The 19,015-nt window shown below is 34.0% G+C and overlaps 1 protein-coding gene across 1 annotated transcript; it reads right to left on the bottom strand.

Annotated features, from left to right (window-relative positions):
- Positions 1 to 2,073: 2,073 nt before the first annotated feature.
- Positions 2,074 to 3,891, bottom strand: LOC145580923 (uncharacterized). Its single transcript, XM_081638004.1, has 2 exons — positions 3,568 to 3,891; positions 2,074 to 3,240 (listed from the first exon to the last, which is right to left on the bottom strand). Exons 1-2 carry the CDS (start codon positions 3,889 to 3,891, stop codon positions 2,074 to 2,076), a joined length of 1,491 nt encoding a protein of 496 aa, XP_081494130.1.
- Between the last annotated feature and the right edge of the window lie 15,124 nt (positions 3,892 to 19,015).

The raw sequence follows: 19,015 nt of genomic DNA, 5'->3' as shown, positions 1-19,015 counted from the left end.
TGCTGCCTCATACTCTACTTCATTATTTGTAGCCTTGAACTTGAACTTTAAAGCATACTCGAACGTATTATCGTCTGGTGACGTTATCATAATACCGGCTCCTAAACCAGTTTATGTCACCGAGCCATCTACCGAGACCTGCCATGTTCCCAATGGTTCTTCCTTATCACAATAGGAAGTTTCCACAATGAAGTCCGATAAAGCTTGCGCCTTAATCTACACTCTCGGCTTATAATGCAATTCATATTATGATAACTCAACTGCCCACTTTAACAATCGGCCCGATGTATCCATCTTTTGAAGTGACATCTCTGACGAATGGTTGGTAAGTATCTCTATTGGATGAGCATCAAAGTAATAACGCAATTTCCTTGCTGCAATCACTACAACAAGTGCCATTTTTTCTATCACCAGATATCTGCGTTCAGCCGCATACAATACATGGCTCACAAAGTACATCGGCATCTGTTGTTTCTTCCTTTATACTAGCAGCACCGCAGCTACTGTTTTTGGTGAGGCTGATATGTACAACTGTAACTGCTCACCACGTTCCGGCCTCGCAACAATTGGAGGAGTTCTAAGATGCTTTCTCACCACTTCCAAATCTTCTATCTAATCTTTCCCCCACTCAAAGGTTTTATTCTGCCACAACACTACAAAGAATTGAAGCGCCTTATTAGCTGATTTGCTGATAAACCAAGTTAACCTTCCCATTCTTCTTGTAAGCCTTTGTATATCAACAATCGTTTTCGACTGTTTCATCTTGAGTATTGCATTCACCTTGTCAGGATTTGCATCAATACCTCGTTCACTCACCATAAACCCTAAGAACTTTCCTGACCGGACCCCAAACACACACTTCTCTGGGTTTAACTTCATTTGGTATTTTTGCAAAGTATCAAATGTTTCCCTCAGGTCGGCTATGTGGTCTTCTTTCACCTTATTCTTCACAATCGTACCATCTATGTACACCTCCACATTCCGCCCTTTTTGCTTTTCAAAAATCTTGCCAACCAGCTTCTGATAAGTCGCCCCTGCATTTTTAACCCAACGACATAGCCTTGTAGCAATAGACCCCGACATCTATTATGAACGTCGTTTTCGCTCTGTCTGATTCATGAAGACTCACTTGATGATACCCTGAAAATGCATCTAAGAAGCTAAGCATCGCATGGCCAGATGTAGAATCCACCAACCTATCTATTCAGGGCAAAGGATAACAGCCCTTGGGGTAGGCCTTATTCAAATCTATGAAATCTACACACATTCGCCACTTTCCTATCGGCTTTCACACCATTTCGACATTGGCCAAACATTCTAGGTATGTGCATGGCTCTATGAAGCCTGCCGCTAAGAGCTTGTTTATTTCAGCCTGTATTGCCACAATCTTCTCTGTTGAGAAATTCCGCTTCTTTTATCTTACCGGTCTAAACTTTCTATCAACATTCAGTTTATATACCATAACATTGAGTTATATCCCGGGCATTTCATCTGCCGAGAAAGCGAACACATCCGCATTCTCTCGCAACAAACTAATCAGATTATATCTCATATCCATATCCATATCTGCCCCAACTTTCACAGTTTGGTCTGGATCACCTGGTTGAAGCTCAAGTTTCACCATTTCTCCTCCAGGTGACGGCCTCGGAACGGTAATCAGTCTAGTATCAAAGTTCTCCATTGATAAGTCCCGAACTGATAGCTCTCTGTCCCTTTTTAGGTTATGTATTACTAGACCTTCCTGTACCGGGTTTTTCAAGGCTGTTACATAACAATACTTTGCCATCACTTGCCCCCCATGCACCTTTTCTACTTTGCCCAGGTTTAACACATATGTCATGGTTAAATTGTAAGTTGATACTACTGCTTGCACATCATGTATTATCGGCCTACCGAGGATGGTATTATATGCTGATGGCACATCAACCACCAGGAACTCTGCGATCACATCTCTTGTTGTCGGCCCATCGCCAAATCGCACTGGTAGAACAATGCTTCCTTCCGGTCTCACTGTTGAACCATTAAACCCAATCACAAGGTAAGATACTTGCGTCAGATATTGCCTTCCAATCATCATCTCATTGAAACTTGCATAAACAGAATATTTGCTAAACTGCCTGCATCTACTAGGACTCGCTTGATGTCAGCACCATTTATTATTGTTATCAACACTAAGGTATCATCATGAGGGAAGACGATTCCCCTTGCATCCTCCTTGGTGAACACTACATCTGGTATGCTTGCAGGCCATGGGCGGTTATCGGCATCCAAAGCGTTGACTATATGACGGTGCTTTGATAGATGTTTCCTGGCTCTGCTTATCGTTCTTCCGTGCACCGGTCCCCCGATTATTACATTGATCTTTTTCCCTATTGACAACGGTGGCAAGCCATTATTCCCTTGTCGGCTTATTCCAGCCTGCGGCCTTTCAGGCCCTACCTCCAACTTTTGACGTTCCATCTGCCGATACAGCGGTGGCTGATTTCCCCTCGTATGCAGTCGGTATTGAGTCCAGTGGCCCATCCTTATCAGCTCCTCAATATTATCTTTCATTTGTGTACATTCTTTAGTATAATGCCTAACATCCCAATGGAACATACAATACTTCTTGACATCTCTTCCCTTAGCCTTCATCGACACTAGTGTCACCCAACTTTCCTTGTTCTGGTTCACTGAATATATGGCAGCTTTAGGTGTATTCAGTAGAGTATGTGTACTATATCGCATTGGTGCTTTAGCACCCCTGACCTCCTGGCGACTTCCTCCACCCCTCATTGGGGCTAGAGTTTTCGGCCTTCCATTTCCTGAGGCCGCTCCCTCGGATGAATACAGTATTCTGTCTGCTAGGGCGACCCAGCTACTTGTCTTCATTAACTCTTCACTTTTTATGTAATCATGAGCCTTGTTAAAAGCTGCTGCTAGTTTCGGCAAGTTTTTTCTTGTTAGATACCGCTTAAACTCAGAATCATTCAAGCCATTCATTAACCCCATAACGGCTATCTCCTGTTGTAACTTCGGAATTGTATTTTCTTCATTATTGAACCTCCTGATGTAGTCCCTTAGAGACTTATCCGTCTTTTGCCCTACAACCATCAACTCCCCCGAAGTTCTCTGCCGAACGCTATTGCTGATATATTGTCCTACAAACATATCTGTTAGCTTCTCAAAGCTATCTACTATTCCATTTCCCTGATTGTTAAACCAATTTGTTGCTGCCCCGGTTAAGGTGGTCGGAAAGACCTTACACCAGACAACATCTAAATTGGTGTATAAAATCATGTGCCCTTCATAAGATATTATGTACCTTCTTGGATCACCCTTTCCGTCATATTTTCACGTCGGCATTTTAATCTTCTCCATTGGCTGATCCATGATGTCTTGCGTAAACGGTGATGCCCTTAATTGAATAATTTTTCACACCACCCCTTGTCTTGTACTCTATAAACTTCTCTGCCGCTGGTTTCTAGTATTAACAACACGACTAGAGGATTGCGCCTCTGTCTCCTAGGCGGTTGTATGTGTCCTTGGCGGCGACACTTCTCGATGCAGGCGCCTTGGTGAACCTACTGCCTGATTAAACTGACTATCAAGAATTACAACCGGCACCCCTCCTCCAACTTGATCAGTATCAACCTCGGATTCCTTCCTTTTCCTACTCAGAGCCGTCATCACCCTGGCCGCCATCTCCAAATCCTCCGGGGTGAACTCGGCCATGGGATCTGCCGTTGCATCAACATGTCGTTCTGTGGTTAACGGCATATTGAACTGATTTCCTTCCAAGGTGTGGGTTTCATCCTCTATCTCAACCTCTAGTTGTGTTGCTCCATTTCCAGGGTTAATTATTCTGCTAGCTCCATTGTTGCTTCTAGGTGTTTCTTTGTTTTTGGCCATGGTTTTTCTGTGTAAGGTCCTTAGACGATAGAAGTAATCACTACTCCCTCCTTCTAGTGCCAAACTGTTCCTGTTTAGATTCGACAGCCTGTATTCGAGATCCGTGAAGACCCTATCGTCTGGCTAATCACCTACACAGGAAATGAGGATTAGCTAACCCTGGGGATAACCACTCTGATGATAAAGTTAGAAAGTATTTTAGAGAAAGAAGAGATGCTATGAAGAGAGAGAGAGAGAGAGTAATAAATGCTACCTTTTAACTTGGATAATCTAACCTATTTATAATGATTTCAACTGCCAAGTGGCTGCATGCCGTGCAAACCTCTTCATGCCAAGTGTCGATTAATCAACACCACGTGCTGAGTCTTAAGGGGTGCCGATATCAATGTCGTTATTTGATGTCACCGATAGAGTTTTATGATTACAAACCCGAACCCGTTTAGACTCTAAACGAATAGATATCGGCACTATACCAGATATCGGTATCTCCCCATACAACAACCCCCTTTATTATGAGATAAAAAAGGTTAAAAGATAAAGAAATAATTTATGCTTTGTTTGGATACTAAATAAGAAAGGAAAGAAAGGGGTTGGAAAGAGGAGGAAGGGAAGGGAAAAGAAAGGGAGGGGTTGAGCTTCATTTTCCCTTCAAATCTCTCCACTTTTTGAGGGATTATGCTTAGTTTAATCTTTCCTTATCTAAATAAGTGAAACATTTTGACTTTTTGCAATTCATCTAATTCACATTGACTAATGTTTTTTATTTATACAAAAAAATAATCATGTAGGTACTTATTGGAATCATTCCAATGAATATTTTATTAATATTCTGTTGTTATAATTTTTACTTTTTATAATTAGAGATATTATCAGTCAAATTTTTGTATTAGCATACATACCGAGACAAACATTTCACTTATTTAAATACGAAGGGAGTATTAAAGCGAAACGGAAAATGGATTTCCCCATCTCCTTTTTTTCCTTCCTCCCCACAATCCTTTACCCAAATAAGATAGCGAGTTTGTCCTCCTCCCTTTCTCTTTCCTTCTTTTCCTACTATTTCCTTTTATTTAAACAAAGAGTAAAAGAGGTATCCAAACAAGGTAGCTTTCGTGATAAAAGCCTAACCCTATGTCCCTAAAGACTCAAGTTGGCACAAAAACATAGATCAAATTGCCCAAAAAATCTCTAAACATCTGAACCCAATATTTAGATTTTGGCCCAAAAGTTGGCTTGGAGCCCATATGGCTCGAATCAAAAATTTTCCCTAGCCTAGCCAACATATTGCTCAACTCTAATGAAAGTCATGTTACGAAATATATATATATATATATATATATATATATATATATATATATATATATATATATATATATATATATATATATATATATATAGGAAGGCTCATGTAAGAACCATCTTCTATATAAGAACCCGATCTTATATAAGAACCAATATTAGCCCTTTATTAGTTTTGATCTAACCATCTAAAATGATCCTTTAGTCATGGCATTTCTGTAATTTTGAGGAGTCTATATTTATAGAAAAAAATTTAGAACATAAGCTGAAGAAATTTAGAATATAAGCAAAAAAAATTTAGAACATAGAAAAAAAAATTTAGAAGATAGAAAAAATTTAGAGCGAACAAAAATTTAGAACATAAGAAAAATAATTTAGAACAAAAGTTGAAAAAATAATTTATAGCACTGGAAAAAATTTATAGCATAAGCTAAAAAAATAATTTAGAACATAAGAAAAAATTTAGAACATAAGCTGAAAAAATAATTTAGAACATAGGAACAAATTTAGAACATAAGCTGAAAAAATGATGTAGAATATAAGAACAAATTTAGAACATAAGCTAAACAAAAAAAATAAAAAATAAAAAATTAGAACATAGGAAAACTTTAGAACATAAGCAGAAAAAAATTTAGAATATAGGACGAAATTTATAACATAAGCAGAAAAAAAAATTCAAACATAGGAAAAAGTTTAGAACATAAGGTATTCTTACATAAGAAAGAGCTCTTATATAAGGAGGGGTTCTTACCGGATCCCTCTCCTATATATATATATATATATATATATATATATATATATATATATATATATATATATATATATATATATATATATACAGGGTCGGGATCCGGTGAGAACCACCCTTTATGTGAGATCCCACACCTTATGTGAGGACAAATCTCAGCCGCTAGATTAGATGAAATCCAACCGCTGAGATTATAAGCCTGCCTAACAAACTAACCTTCAGCCTCTACTTTATCTCTCTCCTCTATTCTGTCTGCAAATCAAAGCTCATCAATGGCGATTTACTTATCAATGGCGATTGAGTATGCTCTTCTTTCGGCAAATTTCAACGGTTTCTTTCTGCAAATTTCAACGGTTTCTTTTTGCAAATTTCAACGGTCGCAATTTCATCCATCATTGAGGTTTGTTCGTACTTTTAATTTTGAATTGCATGTTAATCTGAATGTTCAAAATATTTTGATTTTACATCTCTGAAAATTTTGGAATTGCATGTTAATTTTCGAATTGAATTACATGTTAATTTTTGAATTACATTAATCGAATTGAATGTTTAATTGCATCAATTATTTGATTGAATTGAATTAATTATTTAGGTTTGATTAATTTGAGAGAGATTTTAATAATATCAGATTAAACTTGATAGTGATTGTAATGACGTCATATTAAACTTATGATAAAAAATGTTCTGAAATTTCCAATTGAATGCTCTTATTATGTTGTTAGTAGGTTTTTATTTTCAATTGAATGTTGTTATTATGTTCTTATTTTCAATCAAATTTAAAATGAGCAAATAAATTAAAATGAGCAAACCTAAATATGTATAATAGAACATATAAAATGAGGTAACTACAATTAAAATGAGCAAATATTATTGACATTTATAAGTAATTCAAGGATCTATAAGTACTCAGTGTTTCGGGTTAAAACACTCAGTATACAGAATTGTGTATGTATATGTGTGTGTGAGTGTGTGTGAGTGTGAGTGAGTGTAACAGTGTGTCTGTGTGTGAGTGTGAGTGTGAGTGTGAGTGAGTGTAAGAGTTTATGTATGTGGGCATTGAATTGCATGTTCATTTGACAAATGAGCAAACCTATCCCCCCCTGCCCCCTTCTCTTTCTGCTTGCAATTCTGATTTCAGAAACTGATTTCAGTTCTAATTATAGATTTTGAAATTATTGTGTGTGTGTGTATGTATGTGTGTGTGTGTTTGTGTGTGTGTGTAAGTGTGTATCTATGTCTGTGTGTGTGTAAGTTTGTTTAAGAATCTGATTTTAGTTCTAATTATTGAGAGTGTATGTGTGTGTGTGTGTGTTTAAGGAGGTGCATATTCACAAATGATGAGCAACAACGAACAAGTTGAGAGTCAATCAAGTACCATCACAAATGTGCCAACTACTCCTACAATAGTAGTTTCTCCTAAAGTAGCACCTTTGATCACTCCTGGAGGAACAAAAGAATGGCATCAAATATGCCCCAATGAGTTGAAACCAGCTATAGGGATGAAGTTTAATAATCTTGAAGAGGGCCTTGAATTTTATAAAGGCTATGCATTTGCTTCTAGTTTCAATACAAGGAAGTCGACAACTAAAAGACAAAGAAGAAGCAAAGAATTGAAATATCAATATATCTTGTGCAATAAGGAAGGATACAAAGAGAAAAGAAAGACTACTGTAGAAAAAGATTTAAATAACAAGGAAGGGGAAAACAATGAAGAAAAAGCTTCAATCAAAAGGAAGAGACTCGTTACTCGTGTTGGGTGCAAGGCACATATTGTCCTAAAGCATTGTGATGATAACACATTCATAGTGACACAATTTCATGAGGGACATACTCATGCACTTTATACACCTAGCTGTAATCTATTCCAAAAAGAAGGAAGGAAAATGAACATTTTACACAAAAAAAATAATTGTGAATAATTCTAAGGTAACACTTTCAAATTCTCTTATGTTTTATGAATTTTATGTATGTTCTAATAAAAGTTGTTTGCTCATTTGACAAATGAGCAAATAATTTTTTGCTCATTTGCCAAATGAGCATTGAATTGTTTCATGAATTCTCTTATGTTTCAAATTCTCTTATGTTTCATGAATTCTCTGTATGTTCTAATAAAAGTTGTTTGCTCATTTGACAAATGGGCAAATAATTTTTTTCTCATTTGACAAATGAGCATTGAATTGTTTGCTCATTTTAAAAATGAGCATTGAATTATTTGCTCATGTGACAAACTGTTTTGTTCTTTAAATAGGTGAATATTGGTCCCGTTACAAATTTTCGAATGATGAAGGAAATTCTTGGAGGATATGAAAACATTGGTGCATCTAAGGAAGATTTCAAAAATTTTCACAGAGATTTAAAAGCATACATTCAAGGAAGCGATGCTCAAATGTTCGTGGATAACTTTACCAACAAAAAGCTAATGTGGAGCGCTTTTTTCTTTGATTTTGAGATGGATGAAGATTATTGCCTTTGTAGAGCATTGTGGGCAGACCCCCTTTGTAAAAAGAGTTATGCTCTATTTGGTGATATGGTATCCTTTGATACCACATACCAAACCAATAGGTAATTCATTTATGTGTTATTACTAGCTATGGCTTAAATTAATGACTTTGTTTTAAATAAAATTAGTTTAATTGCTCATTACTTCTATGTGAAAATTGAATATCCCCATAAGTCTAATATTCTTTGATAAGAGTATGTATATGGGCATTGAATTTCATGTTCATTTGACAAATGAGCATTGAATTATTTGCTCATTTGACAAATGAGCATTGAATTGTTTGCTCATTTCACAAATGAGCATTGAGTTATTTGCTCATATGACAAATGAGCATTCAATTATTTGCACATTTGACAAAAGAGCAAATAATTGTTTGCTTATTTCACAAATAAGCATTGAGTTATTTGCTCATTTGACAAATGAGGAATCGATTATTTGATAATTTTTCAAATGAGTATTAAATTATTTGCTCATTTAAAATTTATTTGTATGTGTAAACAGGTACAACATGGTGTTTACTCCATTTACAGGGGTTGACCATCATAAGAATTGCATTAATTTTGTTGCTGGTTTCATAGCAAAGGAAGATATCGTGTCATTTGAATGGCTGTTCAGATCATTCCTCATGGCAATGAGTGGGAATGAACCTAATTGTATGATCACAGATCAGGATCCAGCAATGAAAATTGCTGTTAGAAGTGTGTTTAAAAAGACTGAACGTCGGTTCTGTATGTGGCACATAATGAAAAAGTTACCAGATAAGGTGGAGAAATCAACCATGCAAGAAGAAACTGTTTTCCTAAAAAAATTATGTGCTTGCGTTTGGCACCTTGAAATTGAACCCGATGAGTTTGAAGAAAGGTGGAACAAGGTGATGATTGAATACCACTTGGAACAACATGAGTGGTTAGGTTATATGTACAAGATAAGAGACAAGTGGATTTCGGCCTATTTCAGAGATGTGTTCCTTGGAGGAATAATGCGTATAACATCAAGATTCGAAAGTGAAAACAACTTTTTCTACTTCTTTATCAATCCTCATGTGTCACTTGTTGAGTTTTACTTGAGATATGAAGCTGCAATTGATGCCTAGAGACACACTCAAGGTCAGAATGATAATGATTCAAAGCACAAATATCTTGAGTGCAAAACACCACTAGGGATAGAAAATCATGCCTCACATTTATATACTAACTCTGTCGTTTATGAATTTCAATACGAGGTTGAAATTGCTTGTTTTTCTTGTGGTGTTGATGAATTGAAGAAAGAAAATGAATTGGGAGTTGCAACAGTAAGTGAAGGAAATCAGACTAGAACATTTGATGTTGTGTTTAATCCAACTAACTATGACACCACATGTTCTTGCAAGCTATTTTATAGGCAAGGAATTCCATGTAGACATATGATTTGGGTTTGGAAAGCAAAAAGGTTTGAAACCATTCCTGAGCAGTATATGCTACACAGGTGGACTACTATAGCATTAAAGGAACCAATTTTTGACTTGGGAGGAAACCTGTTGGAGCAATGTGCTAATATAATAGACAAGAAAAAATTGTTAAATGATTTATGGTCAGAGATACACACTTGTGTAAGTTTGGCAGAAGGCAAAGATGAAGATATTCAAGACCTTGTGATAAATCTTCAAGGAATAAGAAAGGATTTGGAAGCAAATAGGATTGCAAGAAATAATGAAACAACAGCTGGAAGTGCAAAAAACAAAGAGCAAGACATTGAGCTATTGATTGGAGCTAGTGTGCCAACTGAAATAATTGTCAAACCTCCAAAAGTTTCAAAGAATAAAGGGACTGGAGTTCATGTATCAAATGAAGAGACTTCAAAAAAGAAAGCGACTGAGATTGATGTGTCAAATGTTGAAACAAGAGGTAGAAGTGCAAAAAGGCTTAAGGGAGAAAAAGAAAAGGCTGTAGAACAAAACCAAAAAAAGAAAAGATTATGTAGAGGTTGTGGTGAATTGAGTCATCATGATATTAGAAATTGTCCAAAAAAAAGTGTAATGGTACTTTTATATATATATAAGATTTTGTTCAATTTTTATATTCAATAATATATTATTAATTTTGTACTAATCATAGTTTAATGCTTTGCAAATATTGTTGAATTGAAAATAGAACATATTCAAATGAGTGACTAAATATTTGTTCATTTCTCAAATGAGCAATAATTCCTTGCTTATTTATCAAATGAGCAAATAGTTAACTACTCATTTTGTCAAATGAGCAAATAATTATTTGCTCATTTGGCAAGTGAGCAAATAATTATTTGCTCATTTGGAAAGTGAGCAAATTAGTTATTATATGAACTTGGAACAATTGCACTCCTATTTCATCTCCCAGTCCAAAATCAGCTCTCCTCATGTCAAATGAGCAAACATATCTTTTCTCAATCATCAAATAAGCAAGTAATTCCTTGCTCATTTAGCAAATAATAAAAAAGGTAAATGCTCATTTCTTAAATGAGCAAAAATAGTTGCTCATTTGTGAAATGAGCAAACATTTCTTTACTCATTTATCAAATGAGCAAGAAATTCTTTGAACATTTATCAAATGAGCAAGAATTCATTGATCTATCATTTAACGAGCAAGCATCTGTTTGCTCATTTAACAAATGAACGAATATTTTAAATGAACACTGGCTGTATATAACAAGGTATGTGAAGTAAAAACAAATAAAAGATTGAATTTTAATTCAAATATAATCATCACTATAATAAAAAAGGGTAGGCTTCTGTTGGTAAAATCTGTTTATAAATCAGTTTTACATCATTCAAAGACTACTTAAAAGTAGATAAAATCTTAATTTACCCAATTCCCTAAACCAAAAAAGACAAATCATCACTACTAACTATTTAATTCCCTAACATTCAGCTTTCTTCAGTCTTTTGCTCTTTCTTCCTTGAACTTTTTCTTCTTCAGGCTCTTCTTTTTCAGCATTTTCTTCTTTGTCAGCAGCAGAAACTTTACTTTGCTTTTTCTTCTTCTGAGGAATTTCTTTAACAGATTGAATAGTGTTCACTTCACTTGTAATTATTCCCAGGGTGTAATTATCAGCTGCAAAACAAATAACATAATCAAACCCTATACAATTAAGGAGATTTCAATAACATGAGCAAACATTTATTTCAATTAACATTTATAAGACAGTAACTGAAAGGATTAAGGGCTCAAACTAATTTCAATTAACCCACAACAATGAGCAATAGTGTATTTTTTTAAGCTTGCATTTTGAAAGTTCAGAAATCAAAAGGATGATTTCATGTTTGCTTTGTATCGTTTATCATGGTTTATTGCAGGCCAAGCTTACCATTGGTAATATCCAGGAATTCTCATGTTTTCTCTACACAACAAATGGGCTCAGAGAAATTTGGTTTATGATCAAAGATGGAATAAATGTTCACTGCAAATGCTTTCTCTTGACCTTGCAGGTCCAACAGAAACTTAATGTGTCGGAGTACAAAGATTTTGTCGGTTATTTGAAGGCACTGAAGTCAAAAACTATGAAAATAGGTTCTGTTTTGCAAAACTGTTTTTTGGGCAAGAAAAACTTCTCCAGAAACTACAGTGCAAAGGAGTTCAAGTTTTTCTACAAAAGTGCATGCCCAAACCATTAATGTCACTAACAAACAACACCCTCGAGCAATAAAGCATCAAGTTTCCCATAATTCAGATGTAAATCATCATTCTCTGATGAGCCAACCCATATACAGTAGCAGAAATATGAACCCGTTAAGTATTTAAAATCAATCAAGTTGCGTAACTGCGTAAGGTCCAACAACCTAATCACAATTTTCCTCAGTGACCAGTAAAAGTAACACCACAAGTTGCAGTTGTAACTTGTAAGGCAATGGCCTAAGGTATTGCTAGATTAATGGACCATAGACCTCAAAATTAAAGTAAACATTTGATAGGAATCCTTGCTCATTTATGAAATGAACAAGTAAATCCTTGCTCATTTGTCAAATGAGCAAACATTTCTTTGCTCATTTGATAAATGAGCAAGTAATTTCTTGCTCATTTAGCAAATAATCAAAAATTTAATTGCTCATTTCTTAAATGAGCAAAGAATTAGTTGCTCATTTGTGAAATGAGCAAACATTTCTTTGTTCATTTATGAAATGAACAAGTAAGAAAATAGACCAAAATATCTTATTATTAATGAGATTAATCTGAAAGACTTACATTATTTTTCTTCAAACCAGGATCCCACTTTGCACAACCCATGTATGTTTCCATGAGTCTCATCACTGCAACTCCACAATGCAAATGATTTTTATCCAAAGACTTCCATGAACCATTAATCACAGAAATTTCCATCCGCTTGATATCATTTGCCAAAATAGAACTCTGTACATTTCCTTGACATTGAATAAAGTTTGAAAAAGCAGTTCTCTGAAAATAAAAACATCAAATAAGCAAACATAATAAAATCTGATCATTCAAGTAAAAGAAACAAACATAATGTGAATAGAGATTAACTTTTAAGCCATACCAAATGTTTTAAAAGCTGTTTATGATCTGCAGCATCTTTGTTATAATCAAAAAGCTCGATATTACCATTCAGTGTGGTAGTGTTAAAACATACCAAATAGTAATGATTTTCTTCATAAACTGGGAAGAAAAAAAGCTGAATATCCTTGTATGGTACAACTGATTTCATGTACAAATTCTCAGCAAGCTCAAAAAATATCTTATTCCGATGGGCAACAGAATCTATCTCATAGTGAATAAGACAGTCCTACATGTTAAAGAAAAAAAAATTAATTACAACAAAAAAAACAAAATAATTCAATAAAACAAAATAAATGAAAGAATTTGAACTTACGGTAGCACTAAGGTCAAAAAAGAAACGAGCAAGAGAATTTGGATTTCTAAACTGCTCATTATAATTCAGAATGCTACACCAAGCATTAATGATCTCTGTATCAACTTTATTTTTATTATAAAGCTTCTCAAGATGTAATCTCAAAATTTCAAGACCATTCTCTCCATTAAATACTGGATCACTGCATAAAAAGAATAAAGAAAGTTAGTATGACTAAAACAAATGGAAGTTAATGTACAAGATAATAAATTCTATAGATAAAAAAAAATACTTAATTACAAACGATTTTTATCATCAGTAAACATTGCTCTCAAGACACTCATTTGAACTGGTGATAATGGATTGTAAATTATCATAATGCGGGACTTAAAAGGTGATCTAAGAAGCACTGATGACTGAGGTTTGCGTTTCTTTGGAATAGAATTCTTCTTTTCAGTATCACCTTTTCTCTTATGCACAATTACAGCTTCTTGAGCATCAGAAATGAGATCTTCAAGATTAGCATTCAGAGCATCACCAACAGCTTGAGAAGCATCAGCAACAGAAGCACCAACTTGTGCACTAATAGGATCAACTACAGGTTCAGTAGGAGCATTGCTAGGGGGAGAATCAGTTTCTTGAGAAAAAACTCCTAAACTGAATGTAGGAGTTCCAGATCCTTTGGCAAGTGAACGTCCTGAAGCAGATTTGAAACTTGAATCTCCAAGTTTTTTGAACACATTTTTAGCAGCCCTATCTGAACATCCAACATCAGGAATACAACTTGCTATCTGAACACTTTTAGAAGCAATCTTAGTAACATCAATGGGTTCCGATTCATTTGGATGAACAACCATTGCATTGATTAAAGATTCAGCATGCTTTTTGTTGCTTGAAATCTCAGAAAACCTATCCCAAGCTTCAATTACTGTAGGATCTTGCCAATACTCTTCATCTTGGCTAAATGACAGAGTATTATCTTCAGTCAAAGTTTTGGAGCTCATCTTATGCTCATCACAAATGCCCATGGCATCTTCCTTCAACTTTTGTATCTTCTCGTTGTTTGGAAAATACTTGATGGAAGCTTCATGTTTTTGACTGAAATCCATGTATGCTAAGACCAGGTTTGTAGATGCTGTTGCAAGCTCCATAAGGCATTTATGTAAAAAAAAAATAAAAAATAAAAAAAATGCATAAATAAGATAAATATAAATGAGAAGAGTAAATATGAAATGAGCAAAGTGGATATGAAATGAGCAAAGTGGATATGGAATGAGCAAAGTCATATAAAAATGAGCAAATTGAACTTTATATGAGCATTGAAGTTTTTGCTCATTTGACAAATGAGCAAAAAATTATTTGCTATTTGACAAATGAGCAAAAAATTAAGAACTATAATGCTCCTGCTCACAAGAAATATCCACATATTTATCATAAATGAGTTTCACAAGATTGCAGTAACCAAAGACCAACATTTACATAAAATACTTTTTTCTATATTCATGAGATGCATATGAGTAATGCAAAAGCACACATATGAACAAAGAATTAATATTGGTTTCCAGAAAACTCATATAAATACCTTCTTTGGATCTTGTTCACTTTCTTCATTTTTTGTACGAATTGGATCAGATTGTTCCTAAAATCAAACAAAAACAAAACAAAAAAAAAAGAAAAAGAAAGTTAGAACAAGTTGAAAGCAAATATCCTAACAAATATAAACCAAGCTTACTTATAACACATAACCAATTGAATAATTTGCTCATCTGTCAAATGAGCAAAAAATTATTTGCTCATTTCAAAAATGAGCAAGTAATTGCTTGCTCATTAGACAAATGAGCAAAAATTAGTTGGTCATTTCCAAAAAGAACAAAGAATATTATAGTATATATGATTACCTTATTGGCAACTACTTGAGTTTCCACTTCAGAAGGAATGAATTTTTCCTAAATAAAAAACAAAAAAGTTAAAAATGTAGGATAAAAAGGTAAAGAATAAAACAGAAAATTATAGTTAAACACCATTTTAGGCTGTGTCATGCTAGAAGAACCAGCATCCAGCTTTTTAGCTAGAATATTTCCAAGCCTCCCTTTAAAGAGTTCCAATTTCTCACGTGTTGGCAACATAGCTGTTGTCCACCCTTTCAAGATTGGAATTTCACGTGCAGCTCGAACTTCCTCAAGTACAAATTGATCAACACATAATAACTACAAACAAGTAAGAAAAGAAAAATTAGTAAATTAAAAATCAACAAATAAGTAAGAAATACTACATTAAAAATAAACAAAAATTATAGTAATACCATAAGAAACAATAAAGACCCAGGAAAAGAACGAGTTGGACGTTCTTCCCAGAAAACCTTGCCCTTCACGAGAGAATCAAGGATATACTTTGACCAATTCAAGTCCTTGATTTTATCAACATCACAAAGAAATGTAAGAATATCAAAATTAATATTCATGGTTTGTTTCCCTGACAAATAAATGAGCAAAACAAAAGAGAAATGAGCAAATAGAAATTTAAATGAGCAAAATAAAATAGAAATGAGCAAACTAAATTGAAAATGAGCAAATTGAAAGTAAAATGGGCATAATAAAAATAAGAAGACTATCATCCATCAGTGTAGACACACAAAGAACTACAAAGTTCCGTTTGAACATAGCACCAGCTGACTTATGCTCCTTCAAAAACTCTTTAAGCTCCCCTATTTTGATAGAGAGTGAGTTGCCTTGGAATTGCTTTTTCCATTGCTGAATGACATTTTTATTTCTAGAAAAATTATTTTTATCAATCTCTATGCCCCCTATTGGTAACCCAAAAAGTTCATGCACATGGTCTCCAGTAATACGGAAAGGATCGGAATCAGGAATATTAATGAGCACGTCTTAGCATCAAAATGTTGCACCAACCATAAACCCAACCGCAAAGGCAGTTGGGTCACCTTCAAAAACTCCATCGACCCAAATCCTATATCTCTAACTGCTTTCAACTGATTTTGTGAAAGTAAAACTGATTCCATAACTTGAACAATGGATGAGGGTGACATCCGACTATGAAATGTCCCATGAATGTGAGACTTCAAACCTTCCACTTCATTGCCTGACTTCAAACCTTGCAATTCATTGCTGGATTTCATCTCCACTACCTTAATCATCTGTTTTTCTTTCTTTAATGTGTCCTTTAAAACCATTTTTCCTTTGTCATTAGAAGATCCTGTCTTGAAACTCCTTCCTTTATATTGTGGCTGTGTAGAACCACCAACAACTCCTAATTGTGCAGGCCCTGCTGCATCTTGGTCACCACCAACAACGGCTGCCCTTGCTGCATCTTCGTCACCACTAACAACTCCTAACTGTGATGCCCCTGCTGCATCTTGGTCACCACCAACTCTTAACTGTGCTGCCCCTACTGCATCTTGGTCACCACCAATAACTCCTAACTATCCTACCTCTGCTGCATCTTGCTCACCAACATTAACAGCAAAATCTATCTCAATAGATGTCCTGCTCAACAAAATAGGTATCCTTGATGTCAAATGAGCAAATACTTAGCTACTAATTTAACAAAATGAACAAAAACTTAAATGTTCATTTCTCAAATGAGTAAATAGTTAAGTGCTCATTTCTCAAATGAGCAAATAGTTAAATGCTCATTTGTCAAATGAGCAAATACTTAGTGCTAAAATGAACAACAAAACATAAAATGAACAAGTTATCAACTACTTTCAAAGCTTGAAGAAGTTAGAGAACTTGTTTTTAAGCTCAAATTCTTTCTCACTGATATCTACTTTAAGACCTGATGTGCAACATAATGAACTAACTTCTAGGCTTCTGATGTGAAAAGCCGAACAGTAAAACGCCTTCAAACTATCAGCTTCTTGGCTTCTGATGTGAAAAGCCAAACTAAGTACACGATGAATTTGGTAGCTTTGTGGTGACGATAGTAATAACATTGCACAGGGAATTTTGATTATGAGAATTTCTAAGACAAACAAAAGAGATGAGAGCTCTTTACTCCCATCTTAAACAGTTTTTTTTCCTATTTGCTTTCACATACAAGTATTAACCTGTGGCAGTTTTAGATATATTGAAAATTACTTCCCAACATAATCTACAACTTTTTATTGCTTGTAAGTTGTGGAAATTTCGGAGGTACTCTTACAAATTAGACTCAATAATCTATTTTCCTGAAATAGTGTCATAGCACCTTCTCCCAATACTCTCTTGAGCCAAAACTTCAAAGAATTCTTGTGCTAGTGGAAATTTCTCTTATATAAAATTGTTATTCTTTACAGTGGTACACTTTAAATTATTATGTTATAAACTAATGACCATGCCTTCTGGTAAACATCAATTAATAAACACACTATACACCAAATAAGAAGTATTGTGTCACACTTATCATGTTATAAACTAAGTGAATGTGCTCTTTTGAGAAATGTCTGCAAACACAAGCATTAACAGCAATCAATAACCAACATCTACAAACATCTTATCAAGAAAAGGAATCTTATATTATCTCTATATAAACGCGCCTTCAATGTATACACAATGTAAATAGATGATGTGATGCCATCACCATTAAAGCACACGGTAAACTGTCAATTAAAAAGCTAATATTTCATAAATGAACAATGAAACATAAAATGAACAAGTTATCAACTAATCTACAAGAACTCCCATACAAGTAATACAACTCATCAACTAATCTACAACAACAACAAAAATAATAATAACTCAAATAATAAAAATAAAATGAGCAGAAACACATACATTGTATTTTTCTTGAGGAACATTTGCATTTGCAGAATCCATAGCAAGTACTTCTAGGTTTCCAAAAAAAACAAAGAAAATGTAAGATAATTACTCAAATGAAGCAAAATTAAAACTAAAATCAACTAATAATTACTGAAATAAAGCTATAATCAAACAAAAAATAAGATAAAACCAGAAAATAAAACATAATTGAGAACTAAAGTAAACCGAAAATCAAATTAAAATACCTAAAATCAAATTAAAATACCTAAAATCAAGCTAAAATCAACATAATAGCACAAATTATCAGTGATTTCTAGGTTTCCAAAAAAACGAAAAAACTGGACAATAACGAAAATAAGGCAAAATCAACTTGATAACTACTCAAAAAAACGAAAACAAAACTAAAATGAATGAAAAAAACAAAGTAAAACATTATCGACACAAATTGATAAACAATGTGAGCTGAAATCAGTGAAAATCAAACGAAGATCAAAACGAAAATCAACGATGAATGTAACTGAATGTGACCTAAAATTAATTGAAAAACACGAAAATATAAACAATAAACTCACCTTGACAAAGAATTGATGAAGATTGAAGAAGTAGTGATGAAAAATCAGAGAGAATAGCAGAGAGAAAGAGAGTAGAAAACAGAGAAATTGAGTGAGGAGAGAGAAAATAATGCGTGAAAGAGGAAGAAGGAGAGAGAAAAAATGCAGTAGTTTTGTTTGACGGGGATTTAATTGTGGCCGTTGGATGTAATTGATCCAACGGTTATAATGAGTCCTCACATATAATAGGGTTCTCACATAAGGGATGTGGTCTCATATGATCCTATATATATATATATATATATATATATATATATATATATATATATATATATATATATATATATATATATATATATATATATATATATATATATATATATATATATATATATATATATATATATATATATATATATATAGGGTTAAATAAGAAATTCCTTAAATGAAA

The sequence above is a fragment of the Chenopodium album genome, chromosome 15, assembly GCF_948465745.1.
Source record: "Chenopodium album chromosome 15, dcCheAlbu1.1, whole genome shotgun sequence".
In the NCBI taxonomy this organism is placed as follows: Eukaryota; Viridiplantae; Streptophyta; class Magnoliopsida; order Caryophyllales; family Amaranthaceae; genus Chenopodium; species Chenopodium album.
The sequence above is the reverse complement of the archived record's forward strand: the minus strand, read 5'-3'. Positions and strand labels throughout refer to the sequence as shown.